We start from the raw sequence: 22641 nt of genomic DNA, 5'->3' as shown, positions 1-22641 counted from the left end.
AGACGCCAGAAGAAAATAGAAAATAGCAAGAATAGTAAGTAAGAATAGCCCCCATTGACGGTTGGAACAATAACAGCAGGGCTGAAACAGGCTGTTACAAGAGACCACGCAAGTTTAAACAGTTGGATGTTACCCGAATTTAAGCAGCTGGTTTGTCTGTTATCACTTTGAAGTTAAATAGGAATTAAGAGTGGGCTTCCGTGAAAGTGAAAACTAACTAGCTAGCTAGCTCGGTCCACTTTTTTGTGGAGAGTCGAGAGGTTGGTTGAATTTCAGTGGGACCGGTGACAAGCTGTGATTTGGACTCACCTGCTAGGACTTCTCCTCTGCCACCTCGAGACCGGGAGCACGGGGGCTTTGTAAAAACACACAGCCGAGCCTCTAGTGTCTGTACGCCGAGGAGAAGGAGGAGAGGGAGAGTACGGCAGGCACAAAGAGCGGAGAGCATCCAGGGGAGGAAGGAGGACGGGACGGAGAGAGCGCGGTGAGGACAACAACGGGGACCCAAAAGAGAGCATCCCACTTAAATTTGTGATCTGCACAGGCAACACTCTGCCCATAAGAATCATCTGAAAACGGTAAGAGCTTTGGTGTGTGTAGCCTGTATATTTCCCTGTGTTGTTTTGTTCTGGTGTGTGTGTGCGTGTGTTTGCGCGCGCGTGTGTGTGCGCGTGTGTGTATATGTGTATGTGTACATTGAGGGGGGATCGGACAAAGAGCAAGGGAGCCCCATGACATCCGTGTGTATGCTGTAACCTACAGCTGGCTAAACAAAGAAACCGCTCTATTGCAATCATTTACCCCCAATCACGCTGTTTCTTCTCCTTCTTGTGTGTAGGGATCCTGAACGCTGTTTATCCACCAAAAGGTAATGCATGCTTATAGATATTTTCGATTTATATATATTTAATTGAGGCTAAAAAAAAAGTCTCATTATTGTTTTTTGATTGGCTAATTAACATTTGCATAATTGTTTTACCAGAAGCTACTGGAGCCCTTTGTCATCAGGCTGGGCAATAAATACTCAAAATAATCACGAAAATAATCTTTACATTTATTTACATAATTGGGACACACATTTTATTGCCCGAGAGCATATTCAAATAAGACATTTTATTCAGAATTTATGTTGATAATATTTTTTTATTCTTAATTTTTATAACCTTACAACTAGAAATATACTAATACTATAATAAATGTAATAAATGCCGTATCGTAAACATAAGCCCCTGAGAGAATACTACAAATATTATTGTGAGTTTTAAAATCTATAAAGTGTAGTGTAAGTAATTATGAACTCATTTTCATATACCACAGACATACCATAAGCCACTAAATGAATATTTTTAGGATTATTATTGTGACTATTATTGTATTATTTTCCACTTAACCTGTAACTCAAAGACTCATCCAGTATCGGTTGCTCCTCTCCAGGGATACCTGCTCCTGATCTGTTTGCCCCTCAACCCCTGCAGTACCCAGTCGTCCTCTCCACACTGTCCTGATGAAGGAGGCCGACGCCATCAAGCTGTTCGTGGGACAGATCCCTCGGAATCTGGAAGAGAAGGACCTCAAGCCTATCTTCGAGCAGTTTGGCAAGATCTATGAGCTAACTGTGATTAAGGACAAATACACTGGCATGCACAAAGGTAGGTCTTGCCATTATAACACGGCCTAAACACTGAAAGACTAAAGGACAGAAAGATAGGCAGATAGCTAGATACTAGATAGGTAGACGTGTGACAGTAAGCCTGATAGATGGGTGGATTTTCCTGCGCTGAGTGTCACATGTCACCATGGAAACTGTCACACCTCCTCTCGTCTCCATCTCCTGTTAACATTGCACCGTGAGATCATGAAGACAGGCAAATAAACTCAGTTACTACATGTACACTGTAAATCAAAGACGTGCTTGTGCATGAGTGTGCTTGTGCCAAAATGTACTAAGAAGAATTCTATAGAAAGATGTGATGAATAGGTTTATAGTATATGGCATATAGAGTTGAGAGCCTCCTAATCGTGTTAATGATTAGGATGCTTTAAATAATGGCCCCTTCTAACAATAGATCGGTAATAAAGTGTAGCAAACACACACACACACTCTCTCACACACACACACATGCACACACACACACACACACACACTGACCTGGGGTCGTTTGTGTTATGAACCAGATTAGGTTGTATGCTCCAATCAGTGTAATGGGCCTGTAAGCCTGGGTGACACGGGGGAAAGAATCTGTTGTTTTGAGAATCCCTGCGGCCACAGTAAGCCCCTCTTAAAAGCAATGAGATGGGCCATAAGATGCATGTTTGTCCACGTGTGTGTGTCATTTACTTTCCTGTATGTGCTCATGTGTGTCTTGTCTTTCTTTGTGTCTTTCTTGTCATTCTCAGTTCTTCAGATGTGTGAATGTTTTCCTTCCTAATCGTCAAATCTTCTCTTCTTTACTCTGAATCTACATTAGTCTGTCTGAGATGTCACCGGGATGCTAACCTGCTGCTAATCTTGTTGTCTTAGTGCTGGTGACAGGTGTAGTAAACAGCTCTGGCCAGCCAGCTCTACTACCTACCCCTCCCTCACACACACAGACACAGGTACAGCACATAGGAAAAACAGAGGGAGTGTATTTGGAGTGATCGTGAGGCATGCATAGTGGTTGGTATAGGGCAGGAACCTGACTGTGCCCAGCCTGTAAGGCCTTGTTAGCCCCGCGCACACGTCTGTGGTGCTGTCATGTGTGCTGACTCGTGCCGTGCCGTTCTGAAATGTGCCGTGCCGTGGAGTGTCCTTCTCTGCTCTAGAGTGCATCATCATGGTGTTGTCAAGTTTAATTACAGTGCATGAATATATTTTTTTTAATCCTCTCGCACAGTTAGCCTAGTGATAATTCAGAATAGGTGACGAGCAATCAGGGAAGGCTTCAGAAAAGGAGACATTTAAATGATTTAAATGGTGTGTGACTGTGTGTGTTTTTGTAGGGGGTGGTAAAGAGACAGAGATAGAGAATGACAAATATTAGAGCTACTCGCTGACCTTTTCTACCTTTACTCCTCTCCCCTCTTCTTTTCTCCTTCTCTGTCTCTCTCTATCTGACAGGATGTGCGTTTCTGACGTACTGTGCGAGAGAGTCAGCATTGAAAGCCCAGAGCGCTCTACACGAGCAGAAAACACTACCAGGGGTAAGTACACCTCACAAACAGACATACACACACACACATCCCCAGACAGTACACACTTCACACTTATGCAACAATACACAGAAGCTGGCACATACACTCATATCGCAAGAGCCCCCTCCCCCCACCTACATACACAGACGCTGCCATCCACCTTGTATACACGCACAGAAGTGGCCTCAAATCAGTGTGTGTCTGTGCAATTGGAGGTTCAGCTCCCATTAGTAACAGTGTGACATAACTCAGCAGCCGGCAGGCATCTTGCTGCTAAGGACAAACACTCCCTCTCACCGGAGACACACAGGGTACTCCGTGAGCATTATCATCTCCATTTCTCTATCTTTCTCTGTCTCTCCATCTCTCTGTCGGTCCCTCTGTTACCCTCTGGTGATAGCTCCCGCCTAGAGAGTGTGTGTAATTAATGTGGCCGTTTCCCTTTGTCTCATCCTAGTCTCCCTCGGTCTCTCTTGTGAGGGATCGTGTGCTGCGGCTGGGCTGGGGTAGGACACTGTTCATTATGGATGGGCCACTGTGCGAGATCTGTGTCTGTCTCGTAGGCTGTACCTCTCTGTCACTCCCTCTCTCTTTTTTTCTCCCTGACCTGGTTTCTGCTGCAGTTAAAAACGGATTTATACAGTATCATTTTGCATTTTTACCCTATTTTTTTTACACCGAAAGTAGTGTGCACTACAACCCAGCCAAGCGTGAGTGCAGTCAAAGTATAGGATGTTTTGTAGAGATGACATTTTCCTAGCTTTATCTAAACTCGGATTTGCAGCAGTTATAACAGAATGGCGAATGCGCCTTCCCCATCTCTGAGCCTTTCTATATCTCATTCTCTCTGTGACGCCCTGCCACTGATCAGAGTTTCAGTTCCTGCACCTTCTCTGCAAGCTGGGGTGTTGATAAGATCTCTGTGAGAAAATGGTTGGAGGAGAGCCTGAAGAAAAGGCTTTGGGGGAGGGGAAATATTCTGACACACACGAACACAAATCCCTGCATAAATACATATTGCAATCTCCCATGCTTTTCCACGCAGCTGGCGAATGCCTCAGCAGTCGTACATACACAATCACACGTATAAACACGGCATGTTAGTAATGACATTAATCCAATTAAGGCCTACTAAGGAGTCTGACCTTTCTGCAACAATCACCTTTCCACTGTCTGCTACGTCTCGTTCCTCTCTCTCATGCTGCCCTTTGTCCTTTGACTCATCCCTCTAACCCTCTCCACTGGGTTTGACTTTATCCTTTCCTGTTAATGACACCAATAACGGGCTCGCTGCAGGAGCAGATAGTTGCAGTTGAATTTCCAGATAAATTGTGCTAAATATTCTGGACACACGGAGGAAACATTTGCAGGGAGGATACTCATTAGCCGTACAGATTTACTAAAGAGCCAGCACACAACAATCAGAAGCACCGCTCCCCTGAGGAAAACTAGTGCTGAAACGAGGGTGTGGCAGTCGTGTGCTGGTTTTCAATAAGCCCGGACTGTTAATGAGCAACATTACTGTTTCCGCATGTGACTTTCCTCAATTTGGAGTATCTTGCTTTCCACTTTGAGGTTCATATGAAAGAGATATTGTCCCTCATTCTGTCAAGTTTGAGCCAAAAGTCTTCAGAGTAAAGTACTTGGAATAATATGAAAAATTATTTAATGAAGACCTTATGGAAGCTATGTACACAGTTTTCCACCAGCACTTTCCTTTATTCAAAGCACCCACAAATGTTTCTTACTCCTTCCCCATCAACAACCCAGTTAATCACTCTGGTATGTTGACTACAGCTTGAGTTTCATCAAATTTTTCAAAATCTCTCCAAATAATTCCAAAGCATTATCTTGGTGGCTATATTTTAGCTTGAAGACCACTACATAGTGCAACACCTCCCCTTCCTGTATCTCCTCTAAGGTTTAGCTCTGCTATCACTTTCCACTACCTGTCTATACCCTCTCTCTACCCTGTGTGTCTTCCTCCTCCTTCCTCCCCCTCCCTGCCTATATCCCTCTTTGACAGGATTTAGAAATGACTTCAGACGATTCCCCTCTCTCTTTCACACATCCTCCTATTGTCCCTTTCTTTTCTTTCCCTAAGAATTGCTTTTTCATCTCTTCCTTATTCCTCCTTTTATTTCCCCCAACAACCCACCATGCCTTCCCTCATTCCATTTTATCTCCTTTTTTTCCTCAAATCCCCTCTGTCCTCTGTGCAACTCCTCCCCTCAACGTCCCCCAGTTTCTCTGCACCAGTAGAATATTACAGAACGTTCTCTTCACTACCCCCAACCCTTCATCGCTCGCTCCTTTTCCTCTCTGAAATCTCTTCATGGTATCCCTCTTTCATCCCCCCTTTTCCCTTCCTGCTGTCTTTTACTCATTTTTTTCCCTCACTGCATGCTCACGCCTCCTCCTCGGATTCTCATTTCACAGTCATTTATGGTAACCCTTCTTCTAAGTCCTCCTCTCAACGTCAGTCCCTCTCTCGCTCTCCATCTCCCTCCTCCACCCCCCCTCACAGTTCCTCTACCCCTCGTCTCATTTCCCCTCCTCTTGATTAGTTGACCTTTTTGACCGTTTCACACCCCCATCTCCTCCCCCTCTTCCCCAGCTCCACTTGTTAAGCTGCATGATTAGTTTCTCACAAACTCATTTTCATAGTCAGATCCCGGGCTCACTGTGGGGCAAGGGGGCCTGAGGTGTGTGTGCATGTGTGTGTGTGTGTGTGTGTGTGTGTGTGTGTGCGTGTGCATGGTATTCTTGAATCTTGGGATGGCTCTTAATTGAGGGTACAGGTGGAATGTCAGGCACCTCATACAACTTTAATAGAGCTGTAGCATCACACACTCATACAGATGTGTTTTTCTTACACCATGGCCAAGCAATTAACGGTTTGGTGACAAGTCCAGTGCTACAGAGTGCTCCTGCTGCTTCTGTCTGCAGCTCACTGATGGGATTTAACGCTGATTTAACACTTCCAACCAGCCAATAGAGGACTGAAAGGAAGGAGACAAACACACAGAGAGATGCAGTGAAATATACCTCAAATGTCCCCTGCTAGCTTCAGCAGGGGCAGCAGACTATCCGATTGGAAAATGAGGAAAAGGACAGAGGGATTGAGAGAGATGAACAGATGGCCTTATCAGAGTGTCCTGCGCCTTGTGTTTAATTTGGACACAGAGAGGGAAAGAGAAGCGCAGAGGGAGCAAAAGATGAAGAGAGGGAGAGGAGGAGAGCTACATTATATTAGTCACAGTGGCAGAAATTGAACAGTGGAACCACTAGCAAGTTCGACTGTAGCACACAGATGTTTTGGTGTATTAGATGTGGTGCAGAGATTCCCTCTGGAATGCGTCCACATGAAAGAGCTCATGTTTAGCTGTCGCATATCAGTGCTAATTTGCACATGAAAATTGAAATTCTCATTCGGCATGCAGGGGTTGCACTAAATGGAAATAATGAGGGAAATATGCGGCGAGGTAAAAGTCTGCTCCTATAAATGTCATTTTTGGTTTGATGGTTAATTAAAAGCACGTCCAGTATTGCTAAGTGAGGAAACAGGACAGGACAAATCAGCAAGAAAACAATACAAACAAGAATCCATTAAACAGTCGTGTCCATGTATTTCACTGACATTGATTTACCTTAGACACATAGGAATATATGTTGCACCATGGGCTCTTGTCTTGTTAATACGAAGGGTTGGTGGCCGTAGGCCGATAGCATGTGTCCAAGGTCAGAGGTCAGGGCTCAGCCTCTAGTCAACAAATTCAGGGTGGCTGGCCTCAGAGCTGTAAAACTGTCCCTCCAGGAGAATCATTAGAAGGACATGACACCCCCCATGAGTGTTTGGACCACGGTTATGTAGCACAATGCATTTGACAGAATGGTGACACAGGGATGGTGAATGTTTTGTCTTAATTTTTATTTTGTCTTTGGTATTTATTGTGCCTTTGGATTAAACAGTATTACAGCATAATAGTGAGGTTTGACATGCAGGTCTTCAAATAACTTGTTTATCGCTGACAGTTTGTCTATATTTAAGTAAACAGGAACAATTACATTTTGTACTCCTGATAACAATTAGAAAACATGGCTTAAACTACGTACATCTAAATTCTTTCCAGTTGTTCTCACCTCAGGGACACTCACAGTCACTTGGCACAGAAATGCTCACATAGACCTGTAAAAAACACACACAACTGTCTTTGCTTTATCCTAATCCCCCCAATCCATCCTTCCTTCCTCTTTTTCAGGCCACACTTCACTTCCGGCCTGTTTAGATTTTAACCTCATACCTCCCTCCCCTCTCTATCTATCGCTCTATCTCTCCCAAGGCTACTGCTGCTGTATTTCCTCCCTTATCTATCCCCTTATCTTTTCCTTTTGTTCTTTGCTGTTGATATCTCTCTCTCCATTTAATCTGCACTCTCTTCTCTCCGCATTTATCGCTCCCTTCATCTTTGTTCTACTTCAAACACAAGTGTTCGTACATACACACATACATGTACACAATCTCACACACACACACACACACACACAAACACACTGGCGCACATCTGTTTGGTCACGCTGGCATCCGCAGATCTCAGTGTAGGTGAAATTAAAGTGTGATAAGCAGCTTACCAGGTGTGTGTTGTCATGCTTCACTGCTCTCCAGGCAGCACTCTGCTCCCTGTTCTTTGATTAGAGCCAAACCGAAGCCTACACACACACACACTTAGGTATACACACATTGAACTCCCCATGACGCACTTGATGCCTAATGAATTATTAAAAAGGCAGAAGAAGCGCCACAGGACGAGTAGTTAACAATAACTGATACAGCAGAAGATTGATACACTAAAAATTATAATAAATGTTTATAGTAGGGATATTGATTAAAGGGGTATTTCACAGCTGGGAAGATGGTCTTTTCATAAAACTGGGCTGTCTATGAAGGAGACACAATTGGTGCTACACATAGACTGTGTAAAAGAAGTGAATGTAAACCTACACCTTCCATATGTTTTGATTTTGGAGCGGTGAGGAGCCGCCCCTCTCTCACAACAGTCCTAGAGCCGTGACACGCCTCATCTGGTGGACGCGTTATCATCTGGCGGACTTTGCCGACAAATGAGCGGGGAGGGACGTCAGACATTGTTCATTCGCATAATACTACCCACATTGTAATGATACAAAGCTGGTTGAAGATAAGTCCATAAATTGGAATTGTTCCAGGGTTACCGCTGGATCATGCAAACATGACGGGAGCTGTTATGTATTTTATTGAGCCTGGACTGAAGAGAGAAAGACTGCATTTCTTATTTATGAACCTTTCTGAAGAGGCTGTATTTATTTGCATGCACAGTATGGACACAGGTGGAGCCAGCTGGGTACATGAAAGGTGCAACACCTCAGTAGTGATGCCAGTGCTACTTCTTTACAGTTAGTGTTATATCATTCAGTTCTTAAAGGAAAGTCAAATATGTTTCCTAACATCACATAAACAAGAAATTTACAATCCAAAATTGCTTGTCCCTTTCGTATGTCCATAGTGTTAAGAGAATGATTGGGAAGTCAGGCACCGTCTTCCCATGTTTCCATCATCCAGTGCTTGTATTTGATGTTATCAGATCCACTCAGGACGTTTAATGTTTGCATGTTGTGTATGTTCTGTGTGTGTTTCCATGTGGAATCTAAGATGCCTGGCAGGCAGCCTCCCTATGGGGCAAAGCTATGATGAGCAATTATCCACTAGGGCGACTTTGTAGGCTAATTTAGCATATTTATGTGGTCAGCAGCACTGTTTACTATTCCCCTTCACTGCTTACTGCTGCACTTTCAATTCAGAACAGACCCCAGCTTGCGCTCTCTCTTTCATTTTCTCTCCGTCTCTTCCCTCTTTGCCATCCCTCTGCCTCTATCTCTCCCCGCCTGATGGGGTTTGTGATGTGTATCGCTCCCCCCTCCCTCGCGCTGTTTCTCTATTTTTATCCTCACTGTGTGTGGGATGGGAAGGGAGTAGAGGGACAGGTGTAGAATCAAGTGTGTGTCTGTGTGTGTGTGTGTGTGTGTGTGTGTGTGTGTAGAGAAAGAGACAGAGGAGGAGTCAGAGAGAGTGATACAGAGGGGGTATGCAGAGTAGAGGGGTGTGCGTGTGGGGTTGTGTACAGCTGAGACCAAGGGGGATTTAGCTTGTTTGTTTATTTTAAACAAAAATATTTGCTGTGTGTGTGCTTGTGATATATGTGCTTGTATGTGTGTGTGCATGTGAGTGCATTTTGTGCATGCAACGTGGACAGAGAAAGAGTGCCTGCCTCATATTTCACCACAAAATTGAGGCAGAATCTAATCATAGCCTCATAAAAGCCTGACCCTGGAGAGCGCCTGCCTCTTTAAGGCCTGACACACACATGCACATCCAGAGGAACATTTGTATCTTGGCCAGTGTGGACACATGATTACCAGGTTATTTGATTGTTCACTGCCAAATCTGTGTCTCTCAGATGCTGAGCTCTAAAGTAGCCCAAAGTTGAGTTGAGTCCATATCACACACCATCTGTTTTGTAAATCCAGCCAGCTACAAAAATATGCAGGGCCTAGTTTCCACATTCATAGAATGAAAAGAACGGTTTAGTTGCAATTATCAGTCATCATTATTGCATCTGATGCTGGACTGATACACGCTTTGTTCTCGCACCTTAAAGCTGGCTTCAAACCCTTGAGTGAAGCGCAGCATGGGCAGCTTAAGTGTGCCTGTTTAAATCCTGGATTCACACATGGCTTACTGCAAGCTGCACACTTAAGGTGAAGAATTTTGAAATCAAGGCATGTCCAGTGGTAAAATCGTAATATTTAACATTAAAGGTAGATATTACACCTCGACAGACACGAATGGTTTAATTTGACTGATTATTGTAAGCACACAAGAGGGGTTTCATTTATTTATTTGGGTTTTTAAGGAAGAAAAGAAGTGCCAGAAAGCGTGCCAAAAAATCACTTAAATGCAGTGTCCTTAACAGATGCCCAGATCTCAGCGTTTGCACTTGAGTAGGGCTTTGATCATCAAGCAGTGTCACAGGTTTCCAGTGCCAGATCATATAGCAAACATCACTCCCTTTTAACATCAGTTACTGTAACATTCACCCTTTCATTTCCATTCCCAAGCACAGATCTTATTGTGCTGCTTTCAGAACTCTCCGAGTCTATATGGGCAGGAAACATGACATTTTACATACAAGACATTGAAGGATGATGCAGCTGTAGCCAGATTAAGTGTTTGCAAACTGTCAATGGGCTGAATAGCATGGACTGAGTTCCCCCCTGGAAAGGACAAAGACACTCAGATAATGTTTCAGTCAGAACTGGATCCTTGATGCTGTCTCAGGAAATTACAAAAAAAGTAAAAAATCCTTTACAATATACATTATGAAAAGTCAAGGATGATGCTGGCATGAGTTGGCATGTTTTACACTGAGACTGCTGGACTTAAACCTACAACCTGCAATCCAGACACCTTGTCTCAGCATGTAAATTTATATGTCTGCACTGAGATGGACGTATAGAGCAGGGCCCATACGAGGGGGCTGAATGAGTGTGTGAATTCGTCTGAATGAAAAGGGGGGTTAAGAGTGGTGGAGGAGGGCCATGAAGAGCTTTGGCATGAATAGGGGTGTATAGACAGGGAGGGGGTAGGGTGAGACAGGGGAGGAGCAGAAGAGGTCGGGTTAGAGAGAAGGAGGAAACAAGACAAAAGTTTGCCATAATGAGCGTGGAGGAAGGGGCAGGCGGGTGGTGTGTGGAAGAAAGGGGTTTTTCTGGGTGGTGGAGGAGTGGGAGGGAGTCAGGGCGCACTTCTGTCAGTTTAAACAGAGACATCTGTCAGAGGGGGCCACTAGTGTGTGTCTGCATATGTGTGTGTGTGTAATGTGTGTGTGTATGTGATTAGGCAGGCAAGGGGATGACAGGACTTTAGCTGCACCTGGGGTGTGACCTCCGCTCTGAGGTCTCCTCTCTAACCACACTTCAACCTGCTGTCTAGATAATGGCCTTTTCACACTGACCACAGGACAAAGCTGGAGCTTTATGCCACCAAATTACATTATTGTAGATCACCACACTTCACAATGCTGCATCTAACAGAAGATCGGAGAATAGGACAACGGGGCTCATGTAGCTCAGTCATTTGTTTGTTAATGAGAGACAGCACTAATGCACTTTTAAGCATGCTTTTTAAGTAAATTAAATTATTTCTTTTAAACAATCTTTTTTAGTTGTATAACATAAGATTGTATGTACTTCTTCACTTTGTGTGTATGGTTTACTACATTTTAAGGTTTATAGTTAAGGTTGATCAGATTTTACATAAGAGTTAGGTTTGGGTAACTTGTAATTTGTAAATTGGGAACTCTGTCTTCACCGTGATTTGAATAATCAAAAAATGTATTTTCTCTCTTTTAAGACACTTTCGTTAACCTTGATAGAAAATATCATGAGGACAAGTAAAGCCATAAAATCATAAAGAGTTAGTAGAAGACAACCGCAGAAGAATTCAACAAAATTTACATTTTTTTTTTACAAAAAACATTGCTTGGATAGATAAGCCAAATGTACAGTACAGCCTAACATACATACATTTTAGAAATTGTAAGTATGCCTTATGAGTTTTTCCCCAATTCAATAGAAGCCAGTAGTTTAAGATAAAATAAAAAAGACAAAAGAACAATACATTAATGTTACTCCTAACAAAACCAGCTGGAGTCAATTAGTCTATTTTTCCTTGCGATTAAGCCTTTATAAGAACATACAAGTCATTTGTATATTTAGCTTGCCTAAATTTTATGGGATCTTGCCTAACGCTGTAACTATCTGAGCATCCAAAAATGTGTCACTGGCGCCATGTTGAATGTAATCTCAGTGAATATGAGATTTTTGCAATCATGAATTTGTATGGCTTTGAACAGCCTTTTTTAATTCACCAGCTCATTTCCCAAAGGACTTACACTCCCTAAAATAGAAAGAAGGTCCAAGTGCATAGGTCTAACAGTTATCCTCTATAGTGCTGTTGGATTATGTTGGACTAAATCCAAAGGATCAAATTTCAGTGAGTGCTCCACTGCTGCATGCAGAATATTCTCATTGGGGTTTGACAAAAACAGCATATAATATTATAGGGATCAACAGGGTAGTTAGTTCTGCTTTATGCATGGTTTGATACCATTACTATGAGAGTGATAAAGACAGAAAGAGAGGGAGAGAGAGAAGAGAATACGTTGGTAATCCATGCTCCAGTAGCGAGGCTGATGAAGGGTTAACTGCCAGATAAAGTATTGAGTGGAGGAGAGGGAGGGCAGACTTCTCAGGTGTGAAGAATGGAATGAGGGAGACAGAGGAAGGAGGGATGAGAGCAGGGGGATGGGCCGCTGAAGAGCTTGTATTATGGTTGCAGGCCCCCGTTGCCAGGCAACGGAGCTGAGCGAGATGCCAGGTTGCTAGGTAACCTGGGGGATGCAAAGCCTAACGTGGTGCGATAGAGAGACGGGAGAGAGGTGGGGTGGAGCCGTGCTGCCGGGCTGCTCCACCTTCCCGCTCACTCGCTCTGTTTCTCACATCTCAACATCTTCATCCAGCTGTGAATGAGAGCCGTAAACTCAGTTTCATCAGGGGGCCGGGGTGCTGCACTCCAATTTTACTGAAATGTAAACACACTGAAAACACAATATATAAAAGCTCATGGACTATTCTTACACAGATGATTCACGCAATAGAGCTGATATATAGATAAATAATTGATAATGGGATTAAGAATAAAAATAGCCTGTTATTTTGGTTATGTACTATATTTTCATACTTCTGTCTTTCTGCGTTGAAAGTAGGGCTGCTGCTAATGATTAGTTTCATTGATTAATGCACCAATTTGTTTTCTTGATTAACTGATTAATTGTTTGGTTTATCAGCAAATGGTGAAATATGCCCATCAAGTTCCCAGAGCTGGTTGTGACAGTTTAACTCTCTAGGTTTGTGAAACCTACAGCCCAAAGATATTTATTGAACTGAGGAAAATATTCATATATGGGATTGTTTTGCCATTTTTGCTTAAAGGAACGACGATCAAAATAGTTGCAGCTTACTTTACAATCAACTGATTTATTTAGCTGTAACTGAAAGACAATTTTAGCTAAGTGAAATGAAAAAATCCACACTGGAGATTATTGTTTGTCAATCTCTTCTGACAACACCAGCACAAAACCAAGAACAGTCAAGTCAGAGAGCCATACCCCTTATACTGGAGTGGAAATGTCTTCTAATCGATGCAGTATCTTATGTAAGATTAGTATGATTTTGCACAGATCAGCAGGAAAAGTATTTTTAGTACCCAAGTAGGTATTTTGTCTAAAACTCAAAATCACGGTAGAATTATATGAAACATTCACGTAGGTTTATGTAAAGCAAACAAGGGTTGAACAGGACTGCTATTCAGCTCAATTTTGGTTTTGTCAAATCAACATAAGGGTTCACTGATGATAATGAGTTTGTAGGCCTGCAGGGCATGTGACAGCAATGATGAAAAAACGAGAGAGAGTAGGAGCGACACGAGAGTAGGAAGTGATGAGAGAGAGGAGAGAGCAAGAGGAGGGAACGGATGGAAAAAGATAAAAAAGCAGAGATGCCTGTGTCATCAGGCAGTGTATGGAGGGATTATGGAATTGAGAGTGGAAAGAGGGGAATTCGTGGAAGGGGAGAGGAAGAGGGAGAAGCATAGATAGTGAAGAAGGGATAAAAATAGTTTTCCTTTCTTGTGCACTCTGGAAAATGGACATCTGAAATTGTGTGGATGGAGTGTTCCAGAGGGAGATTGAAGGGGGAAGGGTGTGTGTGCATATATATGTGTGTGTGTGTGTGTGTGTGTGTGTGTGTGTGTGTGTGTGTGTGAGGAAGAGAGAGATATGAAGAGAGAGTGTTTGTGTGTCTGTACACACTCACACACACACACACACACACACACACACACACACTATTGTCTGCTGTCATGCTGAGCACTGTAATCAGTTTTATATTTCTGTTTGTGGAGTGTTGCCCTCCAGTGTTTTGTTGGCAAAAAAAATAGAAACAGAAGACCAAAATGATAACATTGATTCACCACTGTAGTTTAATCCATGTTCCAAATAGTACATGTACACACACATTTACGTATGCACATTTCCCCCCTACCCTCATGAAGTGGTGCAATGGTTTGTTCCACTGATTTTGCGTAGGAGGGGGAGGGGGTAGAATACGATTTGATTGGATAATCCAAGGATTTAATATCCCCTAATCCTGGCACAATCCTCTCTGCATTACTGCAGGGAGCAAGATTAACTGTATGTGTGTAGTATGTGTTTGTTTCTGTGTGCGCCAAAGGGTGGGTGCTCTGGGAGTGGGGAAAAGTGTACTGTATACTGTGTGTGTGTGCATATGTGAATGACATGAACTGTGTGTGTATTTGTGTTGGCACCACAGCATGCAAATGGAGCTGTGTTTGCATGCAGGGTTTGGTGATGCGTGTGCGAGTGGACGTGCCTCCACCGAGTGCGAGTGGTCATGCAAGCTCACACACGATCATATATCACATATCTCGCCCTCATGCATCGCCGCGCCGCTGCTCTCATACGAATCCACTTTCCTCAGAGATACAGAAACTCTGTCTCTCAGCGAGGGGCTCTTAGTATGCAGCAGGACGGATCAAACCTTCATACAGTATGAAGCCAGCTCCTCGTACGTGCGCACGTTTGCAGATGGTTACTGTTGATTAAGTCTTAATTGGAACGTGAGTAATTAGAGGATAATTTGACTCGAGAGGAGCGTGTGGCTGTTCATGTGTGTTGGAGTAAAGGAAGAGAGAAACACAGAGTGGAGTACAGTGACTAGCAGGGACTGTACTTTATTTGCATTTTTCTCTCAGGCTCAAGGGAATTTTAATTGCTCTACTACAATATAGATTCAGTTCTCTCACCTTCTCCCTCTCCATCTCTTGCTCGCAGCCAAATCACACTTACTTCTACCTCTGGATGCTGCCCACATCTTTACATTATTCTCAGAAATTTTCTGTCCTTGTTCTCATCCCTTTTTATATAATACCCAGTCCTTGTTACATGAACTCAAAGAGAGATAAAATGAGTTGGGAAAGATGTTGAGGGGGATAGCATGAAGCCAGCAAAGCGCTCTCCAGCACAAATTCTTTGTTTACCTGAAGAGCACAGCAGTCGCCCTTGGCAACCAGCATCCTTGTTTACCTACCCAGTGTGCCGTCATATGATTGCCATGACAACGAGCTGGTTGCCATGCCAATTTTCCGATGCCATTGTGTAGTCTTTGTAGAAGCAGTGTGCACCTCTCACCTGCTATCTTCTGTTCAGTCTCTCTGTTTTTTTCTCCTCCTCTGATTCGTCCTCCTGTCTTTCTTAATGCATCATGTGAAATTTATGTGGTTACTTACATGCACACACATTCTCAGAAACAGATTGATAAGCCTTGATTGAAAGCCATAATTTGTAATCATTAAGTGCTTCTGTTCAGTCTGTTTTTTACGGTCACAAGGATGAGCTTGAATAGGCCTAATGAGGGAAGAAATGGAAGAGGTGATGGATGGATAGACAGATAGAGAGAGGGTTAGTGGACGCACATCTTGCTACAATCAGCCTGCTCTACAACACAGCCCGAAATCAATGAACAAGACGGGACTGATCGATGAGTTGATAGCGCAAGATGGATGGCAGTGTGGATGGACAGCAATAGCACCAGGACTGGGGTATGATGGATGGATGGACAGTGTGAAAACTGTGAAGGCGGAGTGTGTGTGTATTTTCCGTAAGTTTATGTTTATGCCGACAGCTTAAGTCAATAAAGGTGCAGGGTTAAAAATGTACATCACTCCTTCCTCTGCAGACCTTGCATGAGTGCGTGTGTGTGTGTGTGTGTGTGTGTGTGTGTGTGTGTGTGTGAGTGAACGTGCGTGCAGATGTGTTTGCATCTGTGTCGGTTTGTGTCTCACTGTGTGTGATGGCCTTGCCTTAGATCAATAGCTTTGTGGTGACAGCTAAGAGCTGATTAATCAAATGTATGGACCAGTCTCTCTCTGCTCTGCCCTCTCCTCAATTACCAGCTTCATTACATTGCCTTAACACCCCACTGGGACCTTTCTCCATTCTTCCTTCTCATCCCCTCCCTCACCCCTCCCTCTCCACCCTGCTCCTCCTCCTCCTCTCCGTCCCTTCACGTCCCTTTTCTCATCCTCTGTTCTTCCCTCTGAGTTTTTCCTCCTCCCTGTCTTTGAATGACTCTTCATAGATGGAAAATGCATCGAATTCAACCACTGTTGCTACAAATCACATTTTGACTGGCAGTGAGACAAGGCATTAATTAGTGCATTTTATGCTTTGTTGCGGCAGAGTGAGGAACTTTAAATCTGAGCCTGAGTGATAACATTGTTTATTAAAGAATATAGGGTGGTTGTTTTGATGTGGTTTTGCGACATTTCAAAGCTTGAATTGGAAAATAGGAGTGCCTACTCCACAAGCATGCTGGGATTTTTTTCTTCTTTTTTTGGCTTCGCTTTGCGTATCAATGTCACTCCCTTCTTCAACCCCCCCCCCCCCCCCCCCCCCCACCACCTCCCCGTCTCCTCTACACTCCTCTCCTTGCTCTACCTCTGGATCCATCCATTTTCTTCTCTCCCTTCCTTGCACTTCTTCCCTCTTTTCAGCGCCATCATTCTGCAGCCCTTCTCCTCCCCCACCCCATCCCTCTGGCATTAACACTCTGCCTCATTGCCTCAGTGCTATGACTAAGCACTGTGTGTGTGTAATATGTTTTGTGTGTGTGTGTGTTTGACAAACCTGTGCCTCTGTAGATAGTATAAGCATGAAAGGGCCATTCAGAACATGCATGCATGCATTAGCATCCCAGGCGCTGGATCTCTGTAGTCGTGACATTTTTTAGACAGAGTCAGAGTCACGACTGAATCACGCCCCACTCCTCCCCCCTCCCCCTCTTTCTCTCTCTATTCTTTTTGAATCATCCTCTCAGGGGCAGCTTTGCTTTCATCCTCCCACTCTCCGTCTCTCTGTCTCACTCCTCATGTAATGCTTCTTTTTCCAGCCTTTTCATTCACTCCCTGGGTTCCTCTTGGCCTTCCACCTGCCCTTTCAGTCGGTCGAAGTCAGTCGGGGTCCCCCAGGCCTCTCTCTCTCTGACTCTCGTTCTCCATCCTTTTATTTTTAGCTGACTGCGCCTGTTCCCTTCACACACTTGTCATCCCATCCCATATCTACACCCACCCCCCCCCCCCCCCCACACACCTCCCTCTATTCTCTCTATCTCAATCTACTCTTGTCCCTCATCTAATCCAGAGTTCTTCTGTAATCCAGATCAGCTGGCCTGCATTCTTAATCTCGTCACTTCTCAATCCCCCTCCGTTTCTGTGTGTGTGTGTGTGTGTGTGTGTGTGTGTGTGTGTGTGTGTGTGTGTGTGTGTGTGAGAGAGAGAGAGAGAGAGAGAAAGAGAGAGAGAAATCAGAGGTAGTAAGGTTGAGTGTTGACACAGAAAGAGAGCAGCCTGGGACAGAGTTCAGACGCACCTGTCACCTGCTAACCTTGATTTATCAGTGACTGAAAGACACATGGACACACCCAAACACACACACACACACACACACACACACACACCATCAGCGCTGTAATTAACGTTTTAACATTTTGTTCAAAAGCCTTCGAACAAAATAATTTGCCAGTACAGATAATGACCTCCTATGTAACTATATTACTGTTTTATAAGCTATTTAATGGAGGTCCATTGGTCCAAATAATTGTATATATTTTATCAACTGAATTTGATTTATTTTCATTTGTTATACCATTCTCTCACAGTAGTATTTCACTAGTTTCTCATTTCACTTGAAAATGAGTCTGGCACGTTTACAGAAATGTTGATTTATGTGCGTTGATAGATAAATTAAATGTATCTATAACCTTAGAACAAATGTCATGAGGCTGTTTACTGTACGTGGAGTCAATCCTAAAGAGATTCTATGCTAAGATAAATGGAGAGAGACTTGTTTATGTTGACCATCTGTGTTGATGTCCTTCTTGTTTGTTCCTCAGATGAATCGGCCAATCCAGGTGAAACCAGCTGACAGCGAGGGCAGAGGAGGTGAGACACTGAAACATAGTTACACACACACACACACACACACACACACACACACATTTTAGTGTGACAGAGAGAAGGGTAGGTGTCAAGTTGGATCAGACGGAGATGGAAAGTAGTCAACGGGGTGCTTGGCGGCTTACTTGGAGTTAATACACACATATGTACACACAGACACACAATCAACTCACACTCTTTCCACTCCCCTCTCTTATTACCATTCTCTGTAGTCAATACTGCACCCTGGTGGACATAAATGCTAGATTCCATAGATATATAGATTTCTATTAACATAACTTCTACAGTCTTATCAACAGAGATGTGACCAGTTTAAGGGAAATAAAGTTGATTTTGTATCCTTTTATTCCCTTTCTTCCACATGTCCTTGGTCTCTCAGAGGACAGGAAGTTGTTTGTGGGCATGCTGGGAAAGCAACAGAGCGATGAGGACGTCAGAAGGCTGTTTGAGCCCTTTGGCAGCATAGACGAGTGTACTGTGTTGAGAGGACCCGACGGCACCAGCAAAGGTAAAACACATACAGTACATATTGCTCAAGCACATGTGCAAAATACTGTATAATTTAATAGAGTCTGTGCGCTGTGACTGACTCTGTTTTGTTGCAGGCTGCGCTTTTGTAAAATACCAAGGACACGCTGAAGCCCAGGCTGCCATCAACAGCTTGCATGGGAGCCGCACAATGCCTGTAAGTGCATGCATGAGATTACAAATGATTAAACACACCCATACACAAGGCAAGGACACGCTACATAATGTTTGTGTGGTCTTCCAAAGAGATGTGCATAAGTCACGTGGGAGAGTTTAAATTTTCTGTAGGTAATAATGTGAGTAATGTAAGTATCAGTGTGGTTTTGTCCTGGGCATTGTCTATACGCTGGGTTAAGCCTGAGCCCCGTGTGACTCGTAAAAGGATGAAGTGAATAGAGAAAATAAATGAATCTGAGCCCAGTCCCATTAACACATAAAGAAGATAAAATCCAACATTACTTGTAATTGCAGTTGAAACTTAACGTCTGCCTCCATCTTTCGCCACACAGGGAGCGTCATCCAGTCTGGTGGTGAAGTTTGCAGACACAGAGAAAGAGCGGGGGCTGAGGAGGATGCAGCAGGTGGCCTCCCAGCTCGGCATCTTCAGCCCCATGACCCTCAACTTCCCCGCCTACAATGCCTACACACAGGCGGTCAACGCGCAGGCAAGCAGTGCACGCATGCACAAACACTCACTGCACTACACACACATATACACACTAAGTTTGCAAAGGGAGTGCTGTGCTTATGAAAGGATGTAATAAGTTTGAAGAGGCTATCAGTGGTCTAATTGGGGGTAATGTTATTACACAGACAACAGAACATACGTCATCTGGCATTAGCTTTCCCGCAACACACAACCATTAACCCACTGACTTAGGGCATAATGGCCTTGTAATTAGATCTCTATTCATCTGTTCCTACATCACTCCCTCTCCCTGTCCCTTCCTCTCATTTTTCTCCCTCTTTGTCTCTCTCTCTCTTTTTCCCCATATCCATTTAACTGTCTCTTGGTCTTCTCTCTCTCTCTCTCCCTCACCCGCCCCCCCCCCTCCCTGTCTTTCTCTCTCCTCCCCCTCTTTTTCTCCATCCCCTTCCTCTCTGTTTCCTTCCCTGTCTGCAGCTTGTCCAACAGCAGGCCCTGGTTGCCCAGTCAGCGTACTTGTCTCCTGTGGCAACAGTTGCCGCCGTACAGATGCAGCAGATGGCGGCGCTCAATGCCAACGGAATCATTGCCACACCCATTACACCCATCACACCGTCCTCGGGTAGGCTCACATATACACACACACACAAAACGTGACAGTATTTTGATTATGGTCAGCAGTCTTTTCCCTTAGATGTTTTACTTCATCAAAATAAAAGGTATGATAAATGCTGCTACTTTTAAAGCACTTATTTATGTTTTTGACAATATTTTGCCTCGGTATAGCAAGATAACTGCATAAAAGATGAATAACTTACTCGAAACAAGTGGAGTCATGTAGGAGTTGCAATGACAGACACTCATTATCTGGGCTGTGATCTGCGTCTGTAGGTACAAACACTCCTCCAACTATTGCAGCAACGCCTGTGCCATCTCTCCCCCCGCCAATAGGAGTTAATGGTTACAGCAGTTTGCCAGCCCCCACCAATGGACAACAAGCAACAGAAGCACTATACACCAATGGTGTTCACCCATATCAAGGTATTTTAATAAAGATGTACAGATGTATAGACTATTGCAGTTGAGACATTAAACTGAAGGAAATCCAATGTACTTGTATTTTTTTTTCATTCTCCTTGTTATATATGTCTGTTTTCTCCCTCTTCAGCTCAGAGCCCAGCAGCAGCCCTGGACCCCCTACAGCAGGCGTATGCAGGCATGCAACACTACACAGGTTGGTGTATGGACGGATTAAAGTGCTGACCGGAAATAATTTTGGTCTGGATTCTTCAAATATATTAACCTCTAGCTAACTGCACATACAGTGTATAGTATACTCTATCTGTAACAAAGGAACAAAGAGCTTACAACCAAAGCACTCACTGGGCACAGCAGATAGGATTAAAGGGCACTTTACTTGGTTGCTCAGGCAACTCAAGATGATGTGACAAATGCTCACCATATTGGCACCCTCTCACTGTGTGTTGGGATGATATATGGATGGATATAAAATGTATTTAAAAAATCCCAATGTAAAGGCACTTGAGGTTCAGTAAAGAGACATAAAAGTTAATTACCAATATCAATGCCATTACATCTCTAATCCACATTCAGTTGTATTATCAGAAATTAATATTAATGTGCAGATGAGCTCATGTAGTAGGTTAAATCAGGATACTTGAAAATGGGGAACCAGGTGAAGGCCAGGTGTCTGCTTTCAGTTTGACCGCCATCGTTTCAAGGGTGGAAATGTTTCAAGGGTAACTGATTGAATACATTTTTGTATGATTTATCTGAGTTCATTATGACACATATTAATGGCTGGTTATAATGTAATAAAGCTTATCATACCTCTATGTCATCTGTATACATGATTCATACCAATGGAGTACAGGGGGACTGTAATGTGTGCATACCAGACTCAGATCAACACTGTCAATGTTTAGCAGATTTGCTCCATTTAACTGTTACAGTTAATAGTTTTCACCTTCAGCAGGAGACATTTCAGTTCAAACAAAATGACGCCATTGGACGCTGCCATGTTGCCACCTGTTGTTTTTACCCAATCAGATTTTGTTACTGTCTCTCCCAATAGCGGCATACCCTGCTGCCTACGGATTGGTTGGGCAGCCGTTCCCCCAGCAGCCAACACTGGTTGCCCAGCAACACCAGCAGCCCCAGCAACAGCAGCAGAGAGAAGGTGATGTGACTTCCTGTGGCCACACCCCTCTCTCCACTGATCTTATTTAAAGTTGTTTATCACAATGTTTTCACAGCCTGAGATCATTTATCACACTTTGCCTAATGTGTGTGTATATATCTGTGTGTGTGTGTGTCTCAGGTCCAGAGGGCTGTAACATCTTCATCTACCACCTGCCTCAGGAGTTCAGTGACTCTGAGATGCTGCAGATGTTCCTGCCCTTTGGCAATGTCATCTCAGCTAAGGTGTTTGTTGACCGAGCCACCAACCAGAGCAAGTGCTTCGGTGAGACACGCAGACGGGAGAGAAGGAGGGAGGGAAAGGGGAGAGCAGACGCATTAGAGAAAGCAAAGGACGAGTGAAAAACACGGGGTGACTTTGTGGAGCCTAAGATATTGTGTCAGTTTAAATTTAGTATTAGTCTTAGTTAATTTGAGACAAAGGGACAATGTGGAAGAGAGGTTCAATTAAAATAACAATTCTTGTTTTTCTCTCCCAGGATTTGTGAGTTTTGACAACCCAGCCAGCGCTCAGGCCGCCATCCAGGCCATGAATGGCTTCCAGATCGGCATGAAAAGACTGAAAGTGCAGCTCAAAAGGCCCAAAGATGCCAACCGCCCGTACTGAGTGACAACTGAGAGGAGGAAGAAGAAATAAAGAGAGGTGAGGCGGTGGTGAGGAGGTGATGAGTGACACGACACATGAAGAAAAGTGAGGTGTTGTATGTTGGGGGAGCAGGAGGATGAAATTAGGTTAGTGAGAAGAAAACGTGGAGAAGGTAGCGTTAACTTTGACACTACTATGCTAACTGATGGTACAAAGTTAAAAAGAAAAGCTTAACATGCCATATCAGTGAATATACGTTGGGTTACTCATATGAAAACAACTTAACCAACTCAGGAA

The 22641-nt window shown here is 43.7% G+C and overlaps 1 protein-coding gene across 21 annotated transcripts; it reads left to right on the top strand.

The window, feature by feature from the left end:
* Positions 1-1498: 1498 nt before the first annotated feature.
* LOC139289865 (CUGBP Elav-like family member 3) lies at positions 1499-22365 on the top strand. 21 transcript variants are annotated; one of them, XM_070911522.1, is made up of 12 exons: positions 1499-1649; positions 3101-3183; positions 18301-18349; positions 18744-18872; positions 18970-19049; positions 19402-19545; positions 20016-20160; positions 20430-20579; positions 20707-20772; positions 21634-21738; positions 21880-21963; positions 22238-22365. In XM_070911522.1, the coding sequence occupies exons 1-12, from the start codon at positions 1505-1507 to the stop codon at positions 22363-22365; spliced, it is 1308 nt and encodes a 435-aa protein (XP_070767623.1). In that variant the 5' UTR covers positions 1499-1504. The 21 variants fall into 21 exon arrangements, with proteins under 21 accessions (XP_070767623.1, XP_070767622.1, XP_070767615.1 ...); XM_070911521.1 differs by having other exon boundaries at positions 20707-20778; XM_070911514.1 differs by having other exon boundaries at positions 20707-20778; positions 21880-22023.
* Positions 22366-22641: the final 276 nt, after the last annotated feature.

This window comes from Enoplosus armatus, chromosome 9 (assembly GCF_043641665.1).
Source record: "Enoplosus armatus isolate fEnoArm2 chromosome 9, fEnoArm2.hap1, whole genome shotgun sequence".
NCBI lineage: Eukaryota > Metazoa > Chordata > Actinopteri > Centrarchiformes > Enoplosidae > Enoplosus > Enoplosus armatus.
This window is presented reverse-complemented; position numbering and strand designations above follow the sequence as displayed.

Coding starts and splice junctions, on each gene's coding strand:
- LOC139289865 (XM_070911512.1), top strand. CDS start 1,505: ATGAAGGAGGCCGACGCCATCAAGCTGTTCGTGGGACAGATCCCTCGG. Junction 18,873..18,969: donor ACCCGACGGCACCAGCAAAG/GTAAAACACATA, acceptor GTTTTGTTGCAG/GCTGCGCTTTTGTAAAATAC. Junction 20,779..21,633: donor GCAACACTACACAGGTTGGT/GTATGGACGGAT, acceptor CTCTCCCAATAG/CGGCATACCCTGCTGCCTAC.